Source organism: Physeter macrocephalus, chromosome 10 (genome assembly GCF_002837175.3).
Source record: "Physeter macrocephalus isolate SW-GA chromosome 10, ASM283717v5, whole genome shotgun sequence".
NCBI classification, from domain to species: Eukaryota; Metazoa; Chordata; class Mammalia; order Artiodactyla; family Physeteridae; genus Physeter; species Physeter macrocephalus.
Window position 1 is genome coordinate 71,127,275 of NC_041223.1, and position 25,238 is coordinate 71,152,512.

The 25,238-nt window shown below is 38.8% G+C and overlaps 1 protein-coding gene across 2 annotated transcripts in view; it reads left to right on the forward strand.

The window, feature by feature from the left end:
- RARS2 (arginyl-tRNA synthetase 2, mitochondrial) overlaps window positions 1–25,238 on the forward strand; it is a 90,481-nt gene that overhangs the window by 37,129 nt on the left and 28,114 nt on the right. For both annotated transcript variants that reach the window (XM_007104031.3, XM_028494655.2), the window contains exons 3-6: window positions 6,992–7,094; window positions 8,480–8,563; window positions 15,706–15,803; window positions 23,683–23,738. In XM_007104031.3, the coding sequence (XP_007104093.1) occupies window positions 6,992–7,094; window positions 8,480–8,563; window positions 15,706–15,803; window positions 23,683–23,738 (341 nt within the window). The remainder of the gene's footprint in view (window positions 1–6,991; window positions 7,095–8,479; window positions 8,564–15,705; window positions 15,804–23,682; window positions 23,739–25,238) is intronic.

The following is a 25,238-nucleotide window of genomic DNA, read 5'->3' on the forward strand; positions in this document are numbered from 1 at the left end:
TTTTATTGAGAATTTTTTAATTGAATTAGTTTATTATTTATGTCTCAAATAAAATTTTGGACACTTCGTACTATTAACTTTTTAAACCATCTATAGAAAATCATGTGACCTGTTTGGGTTTTCCTGGATGTTTGAGAGCCATCCTGCAGGTTTATGGTCATATTAAACCTTTTATAAAGTATCCCACACAGGGAAGTATATTCAATATCCTGAGATAAATCATAGTGGAAAAGAATATCAGAAAGAATGTATGTATATATGTATGTATGTGTAACTAAATCACTTTGCTGTACTGCAAAAATTAACACAACATTGTAAATCAACTATACTTCAATTTAAAAAAAAGAAAGCATCTTAGCTATATGTCAAATCATTATTTAATCTTTGGTACATTCAGATCTTTATTTTCAATTAATATTGCTGTTATAGCTCTTATTTTAACTTTATATGGTTTTTATTTTTTTAAATGTTTGTGTTATTCCCATTTTGTTAGACTAATGTCTTCAGTTTCCCGCATTATTGGCACAAATACTTGACTAAATTATCAGAGTTCGTTGGTAAGAATAAATATATTCAAACCTTATATGAGTTTCTACAATTAAAGTTAATCTTTAGAAAATTGAATTGTTATGTAATCATTAGAGAAGTCTTAGAAAAGAAACAGAATGGTTTGCCAACCAATCCAGTAAGTGAAGAACTACAGACAGAATAATTCCCCATAGCTTGGTACTGTATTAACATTTTTATTTAACATTAGAACTAGAATTATTTTACCAGAACTTAAGTAGGTGCCATTATCATCACCATTTTACTGTGCTACAAAAGAAATTAAGCAACATGCCCAAGAGCACACAGACACTGAATAATAGTTGAATTTGGGTCTTCGGTTACACCTCAAATGTCGGTAGATGAGTTTGGGTTGATAAGTGTAATCCACACTAGGCTTCTGGATAATGGATTAAGGCACAGGAGACTCCTTCCCCCCCGCCCCAGTTTTATTGAGATATAATTGACATACAGCACTGTATGAGTTTAAGGTGTACAGCATAATGATTTGGCATACATATTGTCATGAAATGATGACCACAGTAAGTTTAGTGAACATCCATCATCTCCTATAGACAACATTAAAGAAATAGAGAAAAAAAATTTTTTCCTTATGATAAAAACTCTCAGGATTTACTCTCTTAACATACAAGTGTTAATTATCTTTGTCATGTTGTACATTATATCCCTAGTATTTGTTTATCTTATAACTGGAAGTTTGTACCTTTTGACTACCTTCATCTAATTCCCCCTCCCCCTAACCCCCACCTGTGGTAGCCACAAATCTGATCTCTTTTTCTAGGAGTCTTGTTAGTTTGTTTGCTTGTTTGTTTTTGAAGTATAATTGACCTACAACACTGTTCATATTCTACAACATAGTGATTTCTGTACATTTCAAAATGATCATGTTAAGTCTAGTTGTCATTGGTCACCATGCAAGGGCATTGCGTAATTATTGACTATATTCCCCACGTTGTACATTTCATACCTGTGACTCATTTATTTTGTAACTGAAAGTTTGTACCTTTTAATCTTCCTCACCCATTTCTCTCTTCCCTCTACACCCTTCCCCTCTGGCAACCACCTGTTTGTTCTCTGTATCTATGATTCCGTTTCTGTTTGGTTATGTTTGTTCATCTGTTTTGTTTATTAGAGTCTGCAATTAAGTGAAATCATACAGTGTTTGTCTTTCTGTCTGACTTATTTCACTTAGCAGAATACCATCTAGGTCCATCCATGTTGCTGCAAATGGCAAGACTGCATTCTTTTTATGGCTGAATAATATTCCAGTGTGTGGTGTGTGTGTGTGTGTGCGTGCGTGTGCACACACACATACCACATCTTCTTTATTCGCTCATGTATTGATGGGCACTGAGGTTCCTTCCGTATCTTGGCTATAGTAAATAATGCTGCAGTGAACATAGGGGTATAAGTATCTTTTCAAATTAGTGTTTTCATTTTCTTTGGATAAATACCCAGACTTGGAATTCATAGACTGTATGGTAGCTTAGTTTTAATTTTTTGAGGAATCTCCATACTATTTTACATAGTAGCAGCACCAATTTACATCCCCAACAAAAGTGCGTGAGGGTTCCGTTTTCTCCACATCCTTGCCAACACTTATTATTTGTTGTCTTTTTGAGAATAGCAATTCTGACAGGTAGGAATGATACCTCATTGTGATTTTGATCTGCATTTGCCTGAGGGTTAGTGATGTTGAGCAACTTTTCATGTGCCTGTTGGCCATCTGTATGTCTTCTTTGGAAAAATGTCAGTCCTGGAACCTGCCCATTTTTTAATTGGGTTGTTTGTTTATTTGATGTTGAGTTGTATGAGTTCTTTGTATATTTTGGATATTGACCCCTTGTTGGATATATTGTTTGCAAATATCTTCTCCCATTCAGTAGGTGATTTGCATTTTGGTGATAGTTTCCTTTGCTGTGCAATAGCTTTTTAGATTGATTAGGTCCCATTGGTTTATTTTTGCTTTGCTTCCCTTGCCTGAGGAGACATTTGCAAAAAAAATATTATTAAGACCATTGTCAAAGAATGTACTGCCTATGTTTTCCTCTACAAGTTTTATTGTTTCAGTCTTACATTTAAGTCTTTAATCCATTTTGAATTTCTTTTTTGTGCATGGTGTCAGAGAGTAGTCCAGTTTGATTCTTTTTGCATGTAAATGTCCAGTTTCCCAGCACCATTTATTGAAGAGGCTGTCTTTTCTCGATTGTATATTCTTCCTCCTTTGTTGTAGATGTGTTGCCCATATAAATGTTGGTTTATTTCTGGGCTATCTATTCTGTTCCATTGATCTATATGTCTCGTTTTTTGTTTGTTTTTTATTTATTTATTTTTGGCTGTGTTGGGTCTTTGTTGCTGCGCGCGGGCTTTCTCTGGTTGCGGTGAGTGGGGGCTACTCTTTGTTGCGGCGCGTGGGCTTCTCATTGCGGCGGCTCCTCTTGTTGCGGAGTATGAGCTCTAGGCACATGGACTTCAGTAGTTGTGGCTCGCGGGCTCTAGAGCACAGGCTCAGTAGTTGTGGCGCACGGGCTTAGTTGCTCTGCAGCATGTGGGATCTTCCCGGACCAGGGCTCGAACCTGTGTCCCCTGCATTGGCAGGCAGATTCTTAACCACTGTGCCACCAGGGGAGTCCCTATATGTCTGTTTTTGTGCCAGTACTATACTGTTTTGATTACTGTAGATTTATAGCATAGTTTGAAATCAGGGAGTGTTATACTTCAGCTTTGTTGTTCTTAAGATTATTTTGGCTGTTCTGGGTCTTTTGTGTTTCCATTACAAGTTTTGGAATTATTCTTTTTCTATGGAAAATGCCATTGATATTTTGATAAGGTTTGCATTGAATCTGTAGATTGCCTTGGGTAGTATGGTCATTTTAACAAAATTCTTCCATCCCATTAACATTTCTTTTAAAGCTGGTTTCATGGTGCTGAACTCTTAGCTTTTGCTTGTGTGTAAAACTTTTGATCTCTCCTTCAAATCTGAATGAAAGCCTTGTTAGATACAGTATTCTTGGTTGTAGGGTTTTTTTTTTCCCTTTTGTTGCTGTAAATATATCATCCACTCCCTTCTTTTCAGCCCACAGAGTAGTAATTTCCACTGCTCTTCCAATTCACTGATCCGTCCTCTGTATCATCTAATCTGCTATTAATTTCTTGTAGTGTATTTTTATTTCAGTTGTGTATGCTTTAGCTCTGTTTGATTCTACTTTATATCTTCTGTTTGTTTAAAACTTCTCCCTCTGTTCATCCATTCTCCCAAGCATCTTTGTGATCATTACCTTAAACTCTTTATTGGGTAGATGCTTATCTCCACTTAACTCAGTTCTTCTTCTGGGGTTTATCTGGTTCCTTCATTTGGAGTGTATTTCTCTGAGACCTCATTTTGTCTAATTCTGTTTTTATTTCTATGTATTTGGTAGGTTGGTTACATTTTCTATTCTAGACAAGTGACCTTATGTAGAAAATTTCATATGGGTCCTAGCAGCATGCTCCCCTCTGGTCACTAGAATCATATGCTTTAGAGGTGTCCCCTATGTGGGCTTTTTGGGTCTTTCTATTGTGGTAGGCTGACTACTGTGGGCATGCAAGTAGGCCTGGCTCTTTTGTGGGTAGGACAGTGGGTTGCCAGGCCCTGCCTTGTGTGAAGGCTGCCGGTCACTGGTAGGGGGGGCCAGATCCTGGTGCAGTGGAGTTCATGCCCAGGGGAGTCCAGGTCCTGGTGCCAGCCAATAGATGGCTGGGGCCCAGTCGCTAGGCAACTGGCTACAGAGCCCCAGTGGGTCCTAGGGCTAGTGCTGGCCCATTGGTGGACAGAGCCAGGTCCTGGCATCTGTAGCTGCAAGGCCCTAGTGGTCCCAGTGTTGGTGTCAGCCCACTGGGGCTGGGCCAAGGCCCAGTAGGTTCCAGGGCTAGTGCCTGCTCACTGGTGGGCAGGGCCAAGTCCCAGGGCAGCTGGCGGCTCTGGAGATCCTGAAATGTCTGACCTTCAGCTGGTGGGGCTGTGTCCCTGCCCAGCTAGCTGCTTGGCCTGATGTGTCCAATTATTGGCGCTGACAAGCTGGTCAGGAGGGCTGGGTCCCCGTGTGGCTGGCTGTGTTGCCAGGGGAGTCCAGGGCCTGGTGCAGGCCAGCAGGTGGGCAGGGCTGGGTCAGAAGGCGACTGGCTACAGAGCTGCAGGGGGTCCTGGGGCTAGTGCTGGCCCTCTGGTGGGGAGCTAAGTCCTGGGGTGGCTGGCTGCAGGGCTCAGAGTCCCAGAGCTAGTGTTAGCTTTCTGATGGATAGGGCCATGGTGTTGGGTGGTCCCGGGGCTGGTGGTGGCCTCCTGGTGGGCAGGGTCGATTCTTGATAGGGCTGGTGATGGCCCACTGGTGAGTGTGGTCATATCCTGACATGGCTGGCTGAGGTGCCCAAGCTATCCTGGAGGTGATGTCAGCGTTCTGTTGGGTGGGGAATGTGTCCCAGTGGGTCCAGAGTCTAATGCTGGCCCACTAGTGGGCGAAGCTGTGTCTCTTCCTGCAGGGCCTAGGGAGTCCCAGGGCTGGTGTCCACCCCAGTGGGTAAAGAGGGTCCTATGACCACCTCTGGCAGCTTGGGGATCCATGGGCTAGTGTCAGCCCACTGGTAGGTGGGACCAGGTCCCTGGCCTGGGGTATCCCAGAGGTGGTGAGGACTGGCTGGTGCATGAAGCTGGGTCCCAGCACTAATAAGCTAGAGGGAGGGTTCCAAAATGGCATGTACCAGCACCAGTGTCCTTATGGGATGAGCTCCCTAAATTGGCTGCTGTCAGCATCTCTGTCCCCAGGGTGAGCTCCATTTGCCTCCTGCTCTTTGGGAGGCTCTCCAAGATCTGCACGTGGGTCTGACCCATGCTCCTTTCAAGTTATGCTTTTGCCCTGGTCTTAGAGCTTGTGAAATTTTGTGTGCACCCTTTAAGAGTGGAGTTTATATTTCCCACAGTCCTCTGGCTCTCCTGAAAGTAAGCCCCACCGGCTTTCAATACCAAAATGCTGCAGGCTCATCTTCCCAGTGTAGACCCCCAGGCTGGGGAGCCCAGTGTGGGGCTTTTCTCCTTGGAGAAAACCTCTGTAATTGTAATTATCCACCCGTTTGTGGGTCTTGACTCTACCACATCTCTGCCCCTCTTACTAGTCTCATTGTGGTTCCTTCCTTAGCGGTCAGAGATAGTTTCTCCTAGTCTTCAGGTGGATTTCATGGATAGTTGCTCTGTAAATCGCTGCAATTTTGGTGTACATGTGGAAGGAAGGAAGCTCAGGGTCTTCCTACTCTGCCGCCCTGGTCACTTCTCAAGGCTCAGGAAAATTCTTAATGGTCATTATTGACTAGATTCTTTAATGTGATCAGAAGCCAACCAGAAGTTTTTAGACATGTGCCTGAATTTCAAGAGTGGTAAGAAGGAAGTGATTTGTGCCCCTCTATCTTGCATTACAGATGGGCTAGACAGCTAATGGTTCAACCCACTTATCCTGCCCATAAAGTCTCATTCTCTAGTTCATTATTAAACATCAGAGGATGTTCAGTGTTGGTAATTATGTGGATGTTTGTATATTAATTAAAATTATTTTTACACCTAGAAGATTTCAAACTACAGAAAATTTATAGCAAATAATGTAATGAACACTCATGCTCACTTTCGAATATGTCAGGTCTTAATTTTTTTCCAAATTTTTGTTTTCAGAAATCAAACATTATAGATACCATTGAAGCCACCTGTATATACTTCTTTCATTCCACTCCCTACCATCCTTTCCTAGACATAACTGCTCTTCTGAAGCAAACGATTGTTTTCACTAATCGGTTGCTTTGTGTTTCTTTCTTGGTTTCTTTGTTTTTGCATTGTTTCATCACCAGCCCAATGAAAAGAACAGCACTGTTTGTCTCCTTAAGGAACTACTCAGTGTTAAGAAGAATATTCTTCCTCTCATGTTGAAACTCGGATTACTACATTTTTTTAAAATTGTGCTTTGGTCAGTGAAGGGACTTGAATGAAGGAAGCATGTGGAATAGTGGAAGAAGATTTGTACTGATAGAAGCAGTCCAGAGACTTGAGCTTTTTACTGAGTCTGCTTATTAGATGCAGGAGGATTTTTAGGGGAGACATTGAACTTGCCGGACATCATTTTTCACATCTATCAAATAAGGTGGTTGCTCTGCCTCTCTCACAGAGATATCATAAAGCTACAGCTAGGTAATGGAAGCGGAAGAGTTTTGTAAGGTGATGCAAGATAAAGTTCTAAATCAATACAAGGTGATGATATTTCTGATTGCTTTATATTTTGAAAGTGTAATTCCTTCTGATAAAATTGTGTCAATGTAGAAACAGAGTAATTAGTCTTTTTCATTTTTTTGTTACACTAGTAATGTTTTTAAGGTAACAGCCTTTTCCTGTTTCAATATCTGTCTTTAGAGAAGTAGCTGACTTTCAGCTTTCTGTGGATTCTCTATTGGAAAACAACAATGACCATTCAAGACCAGATATTCAACTTCAAACCATGAGACTGGCAGAGAAGGTACTTTAGCACTGTTATCTCTTTTTGACATTATAATAAATGTAGTATTTCAAAGAAAAAACTACTCTGCAAGCTATCTCTGCAGGCTCTCTCAGCCATAATAATGAATTTAATAGCGTTTTTTTTCACGGCACCTTGAAAAGTATAATTTAAATTTATTTTAGCTGCATACTATAAGGTTAGGATGGTTTTTGAAATCAGGTATAAAACATTCCTCTTGAGCTGACATTATTCAAGTTTTTGATTAACTACTTACAGGAAGACCGAAGTGTTAAATTTACAGATTGAAGCTGGATGGACTTCTGAATTTAGGAGAACAAGCTTGATAAATTAGAGCAGTGGGTTGCAATTTTTACAATAAGTTTCTGGGAAGATGAACATTAAAATATGAGAAGAAATGATTAGATGTAAATAGAATCATTGCAGAGAAGAAGTGGTTAGATGACTTAACAAACCTCTTCCATTTCTAATTTCTCTGATGGGTTCCGTATCTAAAAGAGGAATTGAAAGGATTGTGGTGAATGACCACATCTAAATTGTTAGTGTAATACCTTCAGAAAAGCAGGTTTGGGGGGAAGGTTTTTTTTAAAAATAAGGTTATTACGTGTGACACAGAAGAGGGCATGGGCACACTGAAGAGTCCAAACAATGAAAGTCACTTTCGTAGAAAAAGGTGTTTAAAGAATGAGTATGATAAAGGAGCTTTGGTAGCTAAGTAAATGTTTATTTGACCACAAAAATTACCCCAGATTTTTATCAGGAAGTATACCAGGAATAAAATTATCCTAATTACAAGATTTATTTCCTCCTTCTCCTGTGAGTTCTCAGAAATAAAGGCTAGTGGCTCCTCAGTGACAGCAGGTATTTGTTCATGCTTCATGGGTATCTCGGGTGCTTTGAACATCTAGTTGGTTAAAAATGTAAAGCGTATCCATTGAAGACCGAGCATTTAAATTATTTACATTTTATGTGTGGGTGTGAGTTGTTCTAGCGGATGCCCTGACAGAATGTCATGTTCTGTCACTCTCATGCAAGGCGGATGAAATAAAAAGAATTCATTGCATGTCAAGGTACATAGGGTGGGGGTAAAGTGATGCTCCCTTTTTTCCACGTTAGAAAGAGAATTTGAAGTGAGAGAATGGGAAAGTGGAAGAGAGAGACTTCGAATACAGAGTAGCATTCTAGCCCGGAAAAGAAGAAAACGTGTAAATGCAAATAGAATGACGGAACTGGGGAGACGGGCTAAGGCCGAGGTCCAGACACAGTGACTGTGAGAGAGGACCCACCTGCTGCCCTTGGGAGCCAATCCGATAGGGTTAGATCTACAAAGCTCATTAAGCCTATTTCATAACATGCCTGTTTTACTTGATTTGTTATCTTTTCAGCTAAAATGTGACACAGTGGTGAGTGAAATCAGCACTGGTCCAGGGACTGTAAATTTCAAAATAAACAGAGAACTATTAACAAAGGTAAGAATGGGTTATGTTGCAGCTGTTGCACCTTCACTCATTCCCTGGCTGCAGTGGTTTCCCTCCAGTTCTTAAAACTTATTGTGCCTCCTCTTGCCTCAGAATCTTTGCACATTCTGATCCCTCTACCTGGAGTGCCACCCCAAGTTAAATCTGCTTATCCTACGGATCCTGACGTTCCCTAGTGGTGCCTTTCTGACCCCTTCATTCATATGCGCTCATAACACTGTATATGCTCCTTTGCAAAACTTATTGTAGTTGCTATTTTACATCTTTTTTCTATAACTTTATTTTTTTAATTAATTTTTTATTTATTTTATTCTTTTTTTTTTTTTTTTTCTGGCTGTGCCGTGCAGCAAGCAGGATCTTAATTCCCTGACCAAGGATCAAACCTGTGCCCCCTGCAGTGGAAGTGCAGAACTCTAACCACTGGACCGCCGGGGAATTCCCAATTTGATTAATGCCTATTGCTCTTTAAACTCTAATTTCCATTAGGGCTTATAGCATCTGTTTTTCTCACATCCCCGGTTCCTAGCGCAGTGCCAGGCATGCAGTAGGTGCGAGATAACTATTGTTAAATGAATTAATGGACTCCATGTTAAATACAAGAAAGGTACTGCTGGTTTCACTCTCTGGTAGCCTATAATCTGTTGGAAGCATAAGGTTTATATAAGAGAAACCATAAGACAGTTCTTTTAATAAAACAATAAATTTTTTTTAAAAAAAGTGATTGCTACAATAAGCATAAGAAACATCAGAGATGGTAAAATCTGGATGACCTGAAGGAGTTGGGGAGACCTCATAGAGGAATTGGGTCTCCCTTGAGTGAGCCCATGAAGGACAAGTAATCCTGGATATGAGACCATTTGTTGAGTTTTATCTCAATTGAACTTTAAAATTTATCATAATGCATGGTTTGGTCTATTAATTTAAAAAGAGAAATACATACCAGTGTTGGATTGGTCAGACTTAGTGTATGCTATGGTCTTGAATTGAAAATAACTGTAAAACCAAAATTTCTAATAATATAGTTTCTTCCCAAGGTTACATAGTTTACAGACATTTACCCATCAGCCCTATAATTCTTCTGAAGGAGAGTTAGTGTTTCATACTTGTTTCTAGATCTTTGAACTTTTTTCTTTTATCTTTTTTTCACTGTTACTTCAAGACAAACTTGTTAAACCAAAATCCGTCACAAGGACAAGAAAAATTTGTTTTGAGCTTTTAAAAAAGTGTCTACAACTTGTTGGGCTCTTGATAACATTTCATGTCAACTTAGCAAACCAGTGAATCTAATGTACCATTTTAAAATAAGTGACTCTTTCTTCCAGTTGCTGTCTCAGTGTTTATGGAAGGAGAAATGGAACTTGCCAACATGCCTTCCAAACTTTAGGTCATTTGATAGGCAATTTTACTATGGGAAAATGTGCTACAGTAGATGGAGTTTGCCTTTATAGCCAGCTTAGCTGCAAGAAAGATAGTTTATATTTCAAGGCAAGGCATAGTTAATAATTTAAAATTTCAATGGCCATGAATTTTCATGCTTTATTATAATTAATTAACTAGGAGATTTTATCTGTTTAAGGATGCCCACTAGCTCACTTATTATATATATTCCCAAATCCTCCTCAGTTGACAACGGAGGGAAAGAGTTAGAGCTTTGAGGTCCAGCTATTGTTTCTCACATGGAAACCCTCCCTTCCATGTAGCTATGAGGATCTGGATATTAGTGTGACTTTCTTTAAAGGAACAAGCAGATTGCTTACAGTAGCCTGCTCAGTGTCACAGTAAAGATACATCCTAGAGCAGTGAACACCCATAGTCTGAAAAAGGGAGTATTGAATGTACCTGTGCTATAATTTTTTAATAATAATTCTTATCTGCTCAAAGCCTAATTTCTACACCTGGCTCCATTATTTTCAGGCCTTAAACAGTGTTCATTTGCATGTCTGAAGTTTTCAGATCATATCAAGAAAATTCAACCCTTCTTAGGACAATTATAAAACTTTTTTTTCCATGTCAAAGTTATTGAGATTCACATGTAGCCAATGATCTGTGTCCAAAACTTACTCCTCAAGCAGAGAATTATGAATTTATCATTGTTTCCACATGTACAAACTTAGCCTTGCATAAAATGTATCTGTTCATGCATTACAATTGAATTACTAGCACTGGCAGCACCAGGGATGTTTAAATGTTAGCTTAGGTTTGGATCACTAATAATGGCTTATAATGTCTTCATATAAATCATCATCAAAAGTAGGAGGCTAAAATGTGAAATTAAATGTAGTAGGAACTGCCAAATCTCTGAGACTAGATGATACATTTTTTTTTTTTTTTTTTTTTTTTTTTTGCGGTACGCGGGCCTCTCACTGTTGTGGCCTCTCCTGTTGCGGAGCACAGGCTCCGGATGCACAGGCTCAGCGGCCACGGCTCACGGGCCCAGCCGCTCCGCGGCATGTGGGCTCTTCCCGGACCGGGGCACAAACGTGTGCCCCCTGCATCGGCAGGCGGACTCCAACCACTGCGCCACCAGGGAAGCCCCACAGATGATACATTTTTCAAAACTAGAAGAACTTATCATCGTGAAGAACTATCACTTTAGTACCAAACTTCTACCTGGCAGTAGTCTATAGATGACTTTCAGGAGAAACTAACTTTGAATAATAGTTAATTCAGTTTATGGGGAGAAAAAAGAGAAAATATGAGTTTAACCAAATAGGAAAAAGGCAAACAAAATCCTGTTTTTTAGGTGTGCCTTAGAAATACACAGTGGATAATAACAATTTTTTATTTTGCATGCACACATGCATTTTTATTTGCCAAATTCAACTGTGCATGCCCTACCAAAATTTAAGGGGAAAAAAAAGAAAGAGATACTGATTTAAGTGGCTCTAACTCTGCTCATTATTTCACCAATTGAGTTTGTCAATAGGCAGTGGATGCATTCAAGTCATGGGTAGTGAAAATTAGCTGAACACATGGAAAGAATGAATGATTAAGCACTTTTCAGCTATTGACTAAGGAACTGACCAATCAAGTAGTGGTAGCTTTCTTAGAAGTTCTTTTGAGAGCTGTCAAGAAATGCTGACCAGGGACTTCCCTGGTGGCGCAGTGGTTAAGAATCTGCCTGCCAATGCAGGGGACACGGGTTCGAGCCGTGGTCCCGGAAGATCCCACATGCCGCGGAGCAGCTAAACCCATGCACCACAACTACTGAGCCTGTGCTCTAGAGCCTGTGAGCCACAACTACTGAGCCTGTGTCCCACAACTACTGAAGCCCATATGACCTAGAGCCTGTGCTCCGCAACAAGAGAAGCTACCGCAATGAGAAGCCCGTGCACCGCAACAAAGAGTAGCCCCCGCTCGCCGCCACTAGAGAAAGCCTGTGCACAGCACTGAAGACCCAATGCAGCCAAAGATAAATATATAAAATAGCTTAAAAATATATATTGACCAGTAAAGAATTAGGTAAAATGACAGAATCATCCACAGAAAATATAATGGTGGTGGATAAACAGAAAGCACCTGCCTATTGGAATATTCGTTAATTTGCTAAAGCATTCCAAAAAGTGAAATCTTTGAAAGATTTAGTTTCTGGTTATAGATTCTTTATGTACCTACATTTACATTACTGAGTACCTCTTACCTTTAAACATACATGTTGGTGAATAGATGGGCCTCTAACTTACTCTATTAAAATATCAGAGAACTTTACTAGCTCACGGACATTCTTCTTTGTGCCCACTAATTCAATAAACTTCCTGCTTATTATTTGCCAGGGACTGCATTACTGGAATCTGAAGACAAAATGGCATGTATCTTACCCTCAAGGAGCTTATGATCTAAAAAAGCAAAGCATAAACAATATCACAGTGTCATGTGTGATGGGTAGACAGTGGGATGAATCATATAATGAGGACATGTATGAGATGCAATCCTAGGGTAAAGAAAGGTACATGTAAATTTTCTTTTCCCCACTCCCTCAAAGTAAATCTGTCTCAAGGAGACAGGAGGTAACCTGGAATTGGGATGAAGATAAAGAATATACTTGGGAGATACAAGGGCCAGGCAGAAGAGACAGTTTGGGACAGAGTACAGTCAAAAACATGGCCTTGTCTGGAAATCAGGAGGTGATTGAGTATGATTTGCACATAAGATGGCATGGGGGAGGATATGAAATTACACAGTATGAAGGACCTTACATGCTTTACATAAGAGTTTCAGCTTTTTCCTCTGTCATTATTTTCCATGGTGTGTTATGTGTACCACAGGTGGCAGGCATGATTTTTTGGTATTTCTTACACTTACGAAACTTATTTCATTTTAATAGTTATATGTCATCAAAAAAAAATAACACTTCTAACTTGTGATTTTTATGGATATTACAGTGTGCCTTTCAACAAATCAGTTTCCTCAAAATTAAAAGTAAAAATGATATGCATGTAAAGTAAAAACCCAGAAACTGGTAAAATCTCTTAAGTGGTAGGGAATCATTGAAGGCTTTAAACAGAACATAGACCTGATTAAATATGTATATTATATAAGAAGATAGGTGCTATTGTTTTGTTGTAGTTGTTTTTGTAGCGGTGTAGCTGACAGATGATGACGGTCTAAACCAGGGCAGAGGGGAAAATTATAATATTTAGGAGACAGCATGCGCAGGGCTCGGTGATTAACAGGTGATTGGTTCTGGAGTTTGAGGCAAAAGGGCAGATCTTAGGAACTCCTCCTAGGTTTCTGACTTGGTTAGCTGGGGGGTTCAGAGTGAAATTCGTGGGGATGAAGAACGTTGAAGGAAGAGGAGTATATTCTGTTTGAAGTGCCTGAGAGAGATGTTCAATCCTGAGTTGACTATATCAATCTGTAGCACGGGATTCTGGTAGGTAAGTAGTAAAGTCTTAGGACTTTACACCTAGGAGAAGCATAAAGTAAGGAGCTAGAAGCAAGAAAGGAGCACAGGGTAGGGAGTGGGGGCAGGCAGTGGAAGACGGGTCTGCAAAGGAAATAAAGGAAAGCAAAATTCAGTAGAATGATGTCACTGCAACCAAGGAAGCAGGGTAGTTGCAAGGAGAAGGGAGCAGTAATCAGCTAAAATGATGCTTGAAAAGTAGTTACCCCGGGGGAAAGCAGGGAGGGACCAGGATTAGGGCAGATGAACAAAAGGGACTCTAGACTTCAGCCTTAATTTTTTCAATTTTTTAATTTTATGAAAAGAATGTATTCATAAAAGTAATGTATTAAACACAATTTAAGTGTTCAATTGGGTTTGGCATTTAGAATACTGATTTTGAGAGCACTTTCAGTGAAATGGTAGAGAAAAAAGCTAGCTAGTTAGCAGGTAGGTCGAATTGTCAGTGAATGGTTTGGAAGTGGAGCATGTAAGATAGTCTTTTATTAAAGTTGCTTTTTTTTGTTTATGCCAGCGAAATCAATGAACCAAGGGTCATTTGTTAAAGAGAATTCTAACTTACCGCTATTACCTTTTGTGCAGTCTACCATCTGTTACATAAAAAGGGATAGAAAGTCAAAAGGATGGGTAGGCCTTAACCTTTGAATAATCTGAGTATGAATTACCTCTCATTTACATTTACCTTCCCACTTGCAATCTTCTTGTGACCCATGTTCTTGGAGTAACAAACATTTAATGGGTCCCTCATGTAGGACAGGCAGTATTGTACTTAATGGCTGTATATTAGTCCTTTCTCTGTATGTCCTAATGCACAGTGTCAGTGAAGAGAATATTATTTTCTCTTTGTCCTTGGGCAAATACACACTTAGTTCTTGCATCTATTAAATGGAAAGTGTTGCTCATTTTAAGATTGTGAGGCTTTAAAGTAACAAAGAAGCATCTAGACTTGAGCCTGGCACTCTATAGCTGCTTCTTAAAAGTGTTGCTTTGTTGCCTCCTACTACCTTCTCTGCCTTTTCCATTAAGTGTCTTTTTTAAAAAATTATTTATTTATGTATTTGGTTGTGTTGGGTCTTCGTTGCTGTATGCAGGCTTTCTCTAGTTGCGTTGTTGCAGTGCATGAGCTTCTCATTGTAGTGGCTTCTCTTGTTGCGGAGCACGGGCTCCAGGCGCACGGGCTCAGTAGTTGTGGCGCATGGGCTTAGTTGCTCCGCAGTATGTGGGATCTTCCTGGACCAGGGATCAAACCCAAGTCCCCTGAACTGGCAGGTGGATTCTTAACCACTGCACCACCAGGGAAGTCCCAAAGTGACTGTCTTAACCAGTTCTTATGATAGTAGAATTCTTCATGTCATAAACTACATTTTTAGGACTTCAAATACTGAGTGTGAAGCAAAAATCAGTATGAGTAAATAAAAATCTATCAGTAATTTCAAAATCCTACAGTAAAAAGTAAATATATAAATAAGTGCATCATCACTGTTAGCAAAAAATAAAGTATGAATTTTGTGAACCATACAGTAATTCTATGTTAATAACTAAAAATTAACCTGGAATATGTTTTGGCACTTTCTGTGATATCTCCTTGCTTTTTACTTATGTAGCCAAGAGGAACTGAAATTATAATTTTTTATTTATTTTCTACCATTACTGTGATCATTAGTATCACAAAAGTAGCAGCACCATGCAGAGTTAACACATAAGCTGTGGAGTGAACACAGTTTTTGCAGTATGACCTTGGGAAAGTTACTTAACCAGTCTGAGCTTCTGTTTCCTCATTTGTAAAAATATACTCATCTCTTAGGGTTGTTGTGAGAATTAATACATATAATACATATAAAATGTTTAGTACAGTGCCTGGCACATAATACGCATTTGATAAATATTAGATGCTGCTTCTGGTTTTGTTTCTATTTGCTGTGGGACTTTTGGCAATTACCTCTCTAAACTTCAGTTTCTTCATCTGTAAAGTATGTACATCATTCGCTACTATAAGGATGAATAGACATGAGGTATAAAAGGGCACAGAGGCCCCATAGATGTTAACTTGTGTTATGACTGCTCTGACTAGCATTAGCGATAGAAGAAGGTGGTACTGCTAACAATACTATAAAATTCTCAGTTCCATAAATTAGAATAGCAAATTAGCAATAGTTAGTTCTCAGTAACAAAGTAATTAAGAAAATTGCAAATTTTTTCTTCATTAAATCCCACACCTTTTACTTTTCAGACAGTACTACAGGAAGTGATTGAAGATGGCTCAAAATATGGATTAAAAAGTGAACTTTTTTCTGGCCTTCCGCAGAAGAAGATCGTGGTTGAATTCAGGTGAGTGCCTACCCATCATACGTGTTGTTTAATCAACTGGCTGGGCAGGTGAGTGTTTTACTGTTATCATCTGGGATCTCACAGAATTACACATGGAAAAATTAAAAATCAATTAGAATATATTATTTCCTTAAAATCACAGTGAGTTGATCATTAAACCATGAATAAAAATTTTTGACTTTAATCAAAGTACCTAGTGATTATTGTTTTTTCTTTTTAAATTATGTATTAACAGTTTTGTGGGTTTTTTTTTTTTTTTGGAAGATCTAGTTCTTCCTTTTAGACTCCTAAAGCACAGATAATGGTTACTATCATATTAAGAATTTCAGAGTAATGTGATTATCAGAGAACGAGCTTTGTTGTGTTTGTAATGTATGTATATATTTTTTTAGCTTTATTGAGGTATAATTGACAAATAAAATTGTAAGATAAAGTGTACAACATGATGATTTGATATATGTATACATTGTGAGAGGATTTCCCCCTTTGAGTTAGTAAATACATCTATCACCTCACATATTTACTTTTTTTGTGTATGTGTGAGAACATTTGTTCTACTTGCTTAGCAAATTTCAATTATACAATACAGTGTTATCAACCATAGTCACTGTGTTATACATTAGGTCCTCAGAACTTATTCGTCTTATAGCTGAAAGTCTGTACCCTTTACCAACCTCTCCCTATTTCCCCCAGCCTCCAGCCCCAGACAAGCACTTCTCCAGTCTCTGTTTCTGGGAGTTTGACTTTTTAGTCTTTAGATCCCACATATAAGTGATACCATGCAGTATTTGTCTTTCTCTATCTGGCTCATTTTACTTAGCATAATGCCCTACAGTTTCATCCATGTTGTTGCAAATGACAGAATTTCCTTCATTTTTAAGGCTGAATAGTATTCCATTATGTATACATACCACATTTTCTTTATCCATTCATCTACTGATGGACACCTAGGTTGTTTCCATACCTTGGCTATTGTGAATAATGCTGCAGTGAACATGGGAGTACAGATTTCTCTTCAAGATAATTTGTTTCCTTTGGATATATACCCAGAATTGGGACTGCTGGATCATGGAAAAGATTGTTTTTAAATTACTGGTTTTTATACTCAAATTATCCCAAATTAGCCTCCTTTATTCTCTTTGCATGTCCCCTTAAGCCTTGCTGTACTTTTCTTTTTGGCATAAGATGTTCCAATCTTACTCAGACCTGGAATTGTCCATTTCCCCCAAGAAGTCCTGGTTCCTTTTTGTGAGGAAGGTATTTAGAAGCCAAGTTCTGGGCCGTAGGAGTGCTTATAACTACTGGAACTCAATTTTTACTGATGTTACCAATTCAAATCCAACATCACAAGGTCCATTACATGTAATGCATATTATTTAAAATTACTAGAGAAATAGCCTGACATTTTAATGTGCCTCTAAATAGTCTTCATGATAACTTTCTTATATGCCGTCAATAAAACCATCTAATCTATGAATTGCTTTTAGGTAACCAAAAAAGAAAAGGGATCACTTTCAGGGTACAGCTGACAGGATAACAGCTCTTGAACATTATTAGAGATATTGTATTTGCCTTCCTAAAAGCCAAGGAAGAGCTTCGATGAGCTGTTTTCCCACTTAGAAAGATAGAACTTGCTAGAGCCTTTGTCTTAAGTATATGAAGTATATGTTTTCGTGGAAGATTTTGAAAAATTGACATGGCAGATATTATTTCAAGTTTTCTAACTCATTATTATAATTTATGATGATAACTTAGTTGAACTTAGTTATGGATTAGTACCTGGAGTAATCAGAGATGAATGGGTTTTATGGATTCCAGATTTGTACTGTCTCTGCCACTCATGTTCTTAGAAAAAGCAGACCCTCTAAGACTGGGTAAACTCATCTGTTTATGATAAGGACTGATTGTTGAGTAAGCTAACCTTTTTATGGAGCAGATATATATTATGAATAAATCTTATGCTACCGGTGCACTCCAATCAAGATATTTAAAGTTTAGTGTAAACGTTGTTGCATCAAAATAACAGAGAGGGACTTCTGCAGTCATCCTCACCCCAGAGAGGAACTACACTAAGGCCATCCCCCAAGGAAAGTTGCCGTCATTTCAGTCATCTCTTGTATAACAAGCCACTACAAAACTTGATACAGGGATTGGCAGACTTTAGCCAATGGGCAAAATCCAGCCTGCCATGTTTTTGTAAATAAAGTTTTATTGGAATACAGGCTTGCACATTCATTTACGTATTGTCACAGTGGCTACTTTCATACTCTAATGGCAGTTGAGTACAGTAGAGTTGAATAATTGAGATAGAGACCAGATGGCCTAAAATATTTACTATCTGGCTCTTTAAGAAAAAGTTTGCCACACTCCTGATTAGTGTCTTAAAACAGCAACCACTTTAATGTTCATGACTCTGTAGACCAGGAAATCAGGGAGGACATAGCCTAATGATTCTTTTACATGCCTGTGGTCACTTAGGCAACTCTGGTCATCTAGACATTATACTAGGGCTAGAAATCCGGGTGGCTCATTTACTTGTCTGGCATCTCACCTGAGGGCTGGCCAAGCATCTCTCTCTCTGCATTCTCCAGCAGAATAGCCAGACCTCTTTACAAAGGTGCTCGGGGCTCCAAGATAGTAAAATATCTGTTTTTGTAACAGGCACATCATCACTTCTGTCACTGTCAGCTGGTCAAAGCAAGTCACAAGATCATCCCTGATTCAGAGCAGGGGAGTAGATTACATCTCAACAGAGAGTAGCAAAGAGTTTGTAGCCACCTTTAATTCTTTGCATTCATGTCTTTACAGTGATGCAGGACACATACCCTTCTCTGGGGAGGTACTTCAGTACTTGTACACTCCTTGCTCTTACCTAACCAACAGCAAAGGAAAATCAGTAGCAAAGTAGAATAATATCTGTTACTACACATTCACCCTTGAAATAGTGCCATCACAAGTTTCTTGAAACATGAAAACGTGAAAAGTTGTGCCACCAGTGCTCACTTTTAATGCCTTCTTCTCAACGTTCACTTCCCCTTCACCATCCCTTCTCCTCAGCCAAGCTCAAATTACCAAGACCTTAGTCTTTCTTACTCACTGATTCTTTGGCTTTTCTCCAAAGTTTGTGTTTCCCATATAATGCTCTTTTTTGTTTATGCTTATGTCTAAAAATAACATGTTCTATTTGAGTTGTAGTCTATAGACTTTTTGAATGGTAGTTTATTTGCTTATGGATTTGCCTCTCTCAACTTTTTTCTAAAGCAGTTAAGGAAGGCTGGAACTTAAATGAGCATCTGAATGCTGATGAAAGCAGAGTCCATTTCCCAGCAGCCATCTTTGCTGTCTGTTATTTTCCATCTGGCATTGCTGTGGGACCATAGCTCCTTTCTCCCTTAGAAGTTTTCCAGTTGCTGTGGCGCTTATCATTGTGGTTTCAAAGTAGAGACAAACAGGTAGAGGAGAGGGTAAAAATTGATAGAAAACATTGTTCTTGAATTTGTCCTGAAAATGAGAGAGATGGGAGGAGAGAATTTCTTTAACTTCATAGTTTCTTGAATAGACCAGGCAACTTTCCCCTCAAAGCAAGAGATAGAATCACTGTGTTCAAGAAACTTGCCCCTTAAATTGAGGTGATAATGGTCATGATAGGTCAAGGAACTTGCTCATAGTCACAGAGCTAACTCTGAATCCTGTATCCTTAACCTTTCCTGCCTCCCTGATATATTGATATATGGTTGGTTTCCCTGTATTTTGTCTGATCCAGGAGCAGTGGGATAAAGTGCCAGCGTAGATGACTGTCCCGCCTGGGCTTGGGCTCTACCTGGTAGGTAGAGTAAGAATTGAAGCTGACTGCTGTTGCCTCTCTCCTCTCTGCAGAGTCAGCCTTTCCTATTTTGTTCAAATCAAATCTGCAGGAGCACAGTCAGCAGTGGTAGCCTTTCCTCTTCTTTCATCAACACAATCTTCCCCACTCCCTGCTGGTCCCCAGTGTGAAGTGTTCTCAAAACAAATTGAGGACCCTGGTAATATGGAAGTCCAGGAGATCAGGGTACCAATTTTCACTTAGTAACTGATTCAGTCATCTTAGATGGGACAGTTTATTTCTCTAGTCTCTTTTCTTGTATAGAAAATAAGAGTTATATTATCTCTTTTCTTACAAGATTGAGGAAATTACATGAAAGATTTTTAATTTCCAGTAAAGTGTCCAAATTGTATTCATAGTAGTTACTTTGATTGCCAAAGGAATTGAATTTGTATTTTCCATATCATTGTATTCCCTTCTGAGCAGAAATGTGGTGCCAGAGAATGGCAAATTGATGATTTCAAGGGAGGTTTTGTGAAGCCCTAGATAGACCCAGTTCTTCTAATTCTAAAGAAAAAATACAAAAGCTATGGCCAACAGGCACATGAAAAGATGCTCAACGTGGGGGACTTCCCTGATGGCACAATGGTTAAGAATCCGCCTGCCAATGCAGGGGACATGGGTTCGAGCCCTGTTCCTGGAAGATCCCACATGCCATGGAGCAACTAAGCCCGTGCACCACAACTAATGAGCCTGCGCTCTAGAGCCCGCGAGCCACAGCTACTGAAGCCCACGCGCCTAGAGCTCATGCTCTGCAACAAGAGAAACCACCTCAGTGAGAAGCCCACACACAGCAATGAAAAGTAGCTCCCGCTCGCTGCAACTAGAGAAAGCCCGTGCACAGCAACAAAGACCCAATGCAGCCATAAATAAATAAATAAATTTATTTAAAAAAAAAAAAAGATGCTCAACATGGCTAATCATCAGAGAAATGCAAATCAAAACCACAATGAGATATCACCTCACACCTCAGAATGGGTATCATCAAAAAGACCACAAATAACAAATGTTGGCAAAAATGTGAGAAAAGGGAAACCTCATGCACCGTTGGTGAGAATGTAAATTGATGCAGCCACTGTGGAAAACAGTATGGAGGTTCCTCAAAAAACTAAAAATGGAGCTACCATATGATCCAGCAATATCACTCCTGGGTTTACATCTGAAGAAAATGAAAACGCTAATTCGAAGAGATACATGCACCCTAATGTTCATAGCAGCATTATTGAACTAGGCAAGATATGGAAGTAGGCAAGATATGGAAGCAGCCTAAGTATTATCAACAGATGACTGGATAAAGAAGACATGTGCATGCGTGCGCGCACACACACGCACACACACACACACACACACACACACACACACACACAATGGAATACTACTCAGCCATAAAAAAGAAGGAAATTTTGCCATTTACAGCAACATGGATGGACTTGGAGGGCATTGTGCTAAGTGAAATAAGTCAGGCAGAAAAAGACAAATACTGTATGTTATTATATGTGGAACCTAAAAAATAGACTAATGAATATAACAAAAAAGAAACAGACTCACAGATATAGAGCACAAACTTGTGGTTACCAGTGGGGAGAGGGAAGTGGGGAGGGGCAAGGTAGAGGTAGGGGAGTAAGACATACAAACTACTATGTATAAAAGAAGCTACAAGGATATATTGTACAGCCCAGGGACTATAGCCAACATTTTATAATAACTATAAATGGAGTATAATCTTTAAAAGTTGTGATTCACTGTTGTATGCCTGGAACTTATATAATGTAAATCAACTATACTCAATTTTTTAAAACAATGCAAAAGCTATGTGAAAGCTTTTTATTATTATTAGAGAATATAAATACCTAGTTTTTAAAAATTCAAAGATTACAAAAGGGTATTCAGTGAGAAGGATGTGTACTCCCTAACCTAGTTTCCCAGTTCTCTCCATATGGGCATTCACCAATACCAGTTTCTTGCTTACCCACCTAGAGATATTCTGTGCATTTGTAACCAGATCACACACATTATATGCTGTTCTTCTCCTTGCTTTTTTCATTAAACAATGTAGCTTACATTCCTTTAATATCAGTACATCCAGGGCTGGCTTATTTTTATTGTTTCATAGTATTCTGTTGTCTGGAGATTTTTTTAATCAGCTTTATTGAGGTATAATTACATACAGTACAATACAGTTCACCATATTTCAACATGTAATTGGATGAGTTTTGTCAAAGATGTCCAGGTCTCATCACCACCACTACGATTAGGATATCTAACAGTTTCTGTCTTTTTTTTTTTTTCACCTTCATCTGTATTACTCTTTTATTCTGCTTGCTTTGGATTTGGTTTGAGCCTCCCTTTCTATTTTCTTATAGGAGAGCCTTAGGTCATTGATTTGAAATGATTTGAAATGACCTTTTCTTCTTCTCTAATGTAAACATTTCATGGTATAGATTGTTCTGCTTTAGCTACATCTCACAAATTTGCTAGTAAGGCAGTCCTAAGGGTCACCCTGTTGGCTGATGTTCTCATAGGGATCACAGTCCTTCACTGTCCTGTTGTTTAGTTTCATAAAACCAGTGTTTTATTGTTTCCTGGTTGTTTTAACCCTATTGAAGAACATTTGCTTTCTTTCTAAATAACGATTAAATGAGTATCCTTATAGTTTCATGACTTCACAATTGTGCACAGGTATCTATAGGATCAAGTTTTTAAATTGTAATACCCTTAAAAGGGTAAATATTGAAAACAAGGCTTTGGAGACAGACCAAGATTAAGCTCTGTTTTTACCACTTTTCTTTTTTAATATAAATTTATTTATTTATTTTTATTTCTGGTGCGTTGGGTCTTCTTCGCTGCACGCGGGCTTTCTCTACTTGCAGTGAGTGGGAGCTACTCTTCGTTGCAGTGCGCAGGCTTCTCATAGCGGTGGCTTCTCTTGTTGCGGAGCACGGGCTCTAGGCACCTCAGCTTCAGTAGTTGTGGCGTGCGGCCTCTAGAGCCAGGCTCAGTAGCTGTGGCGCACGGGCTTAGTTGCTCCATGACATGTGAGGTCTTCCTGGACCAGGGATCTAACCCGTGTCCCCTGCATTGGCAGGCGGTTTCTTAACCACTGTGCCACCAGGGAAGTCCCTTTACCAATTTTAACCAGCTGTGTTCTAGTTAATATATCTTTTTTTAATATTGAAAAACTTATGAAATTTTCAAACATACACAAAATAGAGGAAAGGTAGGTTAAGTCCCATAGGCTCATCAGTCAGGTTCAAGAGTCCTCAAGATATTGCCAAATTCGCTTCATTATCTTTTTTCCTTTTTGTATCTCAAGTCCCTCATCACAAATAAGAGATGAGAGTACCTTACATCACAGCTCTTCTGAGCATTAAGTGAATTAATGCATGTAAAGTATGTCAAACTGTGCCTGTCAGATAGTGAGTGTGCTCTAGAAGCATTTTCTATTGTTAAATTATTGATTACAACTTCTCAACCACCAAGAGTAATAAATGTGTTGCTTGAGAATTTGGAGTGGTAAATCCTATTTCTGGTTATCCTGGGAAGCTTTATATATAAATAGTTCTATATTTTTGTTTTAATTTCTGATACACTAAATATTGATAGATATTACTCATATAAACAAAATTTCTTTGGGGTCCCCAATAATTTTTAAGAAGTTAAAGAATTGAGAAGTAGTGCACTAAACTTAATTTCTAATGATGTACATTGTATCACAACATATCTCTGAATTTCCTCATCTTTTTATCAGTCCTCAAATGTATATCTGCTTCCTAAGTGTGCCACTTCTGTGTATGTTATGTGACTACCTCATGAGTCACAGGATCAGTTTCACTAAGGATGGTTCTTTCTGAGATCTATTTTATCTTTGCTCTGAATGTCTAATCTTTAACTATCTTTGCCCTAAATTACCAAAGGCTGTAGTCCACAATTGTATTAAACTGTGGAGCTATGACCTAGTTCATTTTAGAACTCTTGTTCTTAGAACAGAAAAAATAAACTTTTGCAATTATCTTGCAGTTCACCTAATGTTGCCAAAAAATTTCATGTTGGACATTTGCGTTCTACCATCATAGGTAAGTGTCATTCGTTTCACAGAAAATACTGAGCATGCCTTTCGGGGCTGTATTTGGTAATACAGTCTAATGGTTTAAGGCTTAAGTAACAAAAGGACGAAAAACAAAGAAGTTGAAATTTATATGAGCTTAATGCTAATTAAATATGACCAAAAAAATGGAAAAAATTGGTTTAGAAATGGCAAAAAGAATTTGTTTCAAAACCAAAAGATTAACTCAGAAACCAGGTTTAACTGGTGTGTATGTTTTGATTTTAACTTGTTAAAAATATGTATATGAAGAAGAACTGAAAGATGCCGAAATGAAAATAGTTATATGGGATTGACAGTCATCCTCCCAATTTTTTTGTTCATATTTGTTTTATAAAAGAAACTCAGTCTCAGTCATGTGAGTACTAACTGGAGTTTTCAAGACTGAAAATAGAAACAAGACTATCCTAATAAAGAGAGATTACTATAGTGTTTTCTTCTTGGCTGTAATGCTTCAGTGTATAATAGGCTTATGGTTTCCATTTACTTAAAGCGTGACATTGTGTAGCAGCCCAATCTTAAAGCTGCAGTTAGAATTGTATAATATTAGAATTGGAAGGGATTTTGGAGTTTATCTCATGTAATCTGTCTTCCAGTATAGAAGTCTGTCTTTCGCATGCTTACAAGAAAGTCATTTATTCCGTACCGGAATACTTTAAAGACTTGGAGAAATCAGTATTTGTGACATAGATTGTTACCGCACTAGTCAGCTCTCATTGTTACAGAGTTCCCAAGCAGCATTTTAAGAGAGGAAATGACAGGACTCGATGAAAAAGAATATAAGAAATACAGTGTATAAGAAAAGCTGTTGTCTTACATGAGTAAGTCAGAAGCATAGGGTTGAACATGATAGTTGCTTGACAGTTGTTAAGGGAAATATTTGAACAAGGAAGAGATAACTATTGGAACTTACCATGTTAAGTGTTTTCATGTATTATCTCAGCTAGTTTCACAGTAGTCCGGTTTATTAAGTACTGCTGATTATAGATGAGGAAACTCAGATACCAAAAGTAACTTTCCCAAAATCACACAGCTAGTAAGTATTGCAGCCAGGATTTGAAATTAGGCAGTCTAATTCCAAAAGCCTAGGTTCAGACATTTCGTTGGACTTACAAGATACTAAGGTGCTAAGAAGAATAGGAATATAGTCTTGAGTACCAGCTGCAAAAGGTGAGTCCTGTTGCTGAGACCATATACTTTGGGAAAGTCTAGAAGTAGGGAAACTGGAGAAGTAGCTGCAGTACTTTGTCAGCTATGCATATTGGCGAGGGGTTATTTGCAGAAAACTAGATCCACTCTAGTAAAAGCAGGAAGGAATTTACTATGGGATATTGAATAGTTTGCAAAGTTGTTGGGAGTGCTGAAGAAGCTTTGGATTCAGCTGACATAGATGACTCACAAAACTATACCACAGGACTTGATCATCAAGGGAGCTTCTGCCTTTTCTGCGATCGCCGCCACTGCCACAGTC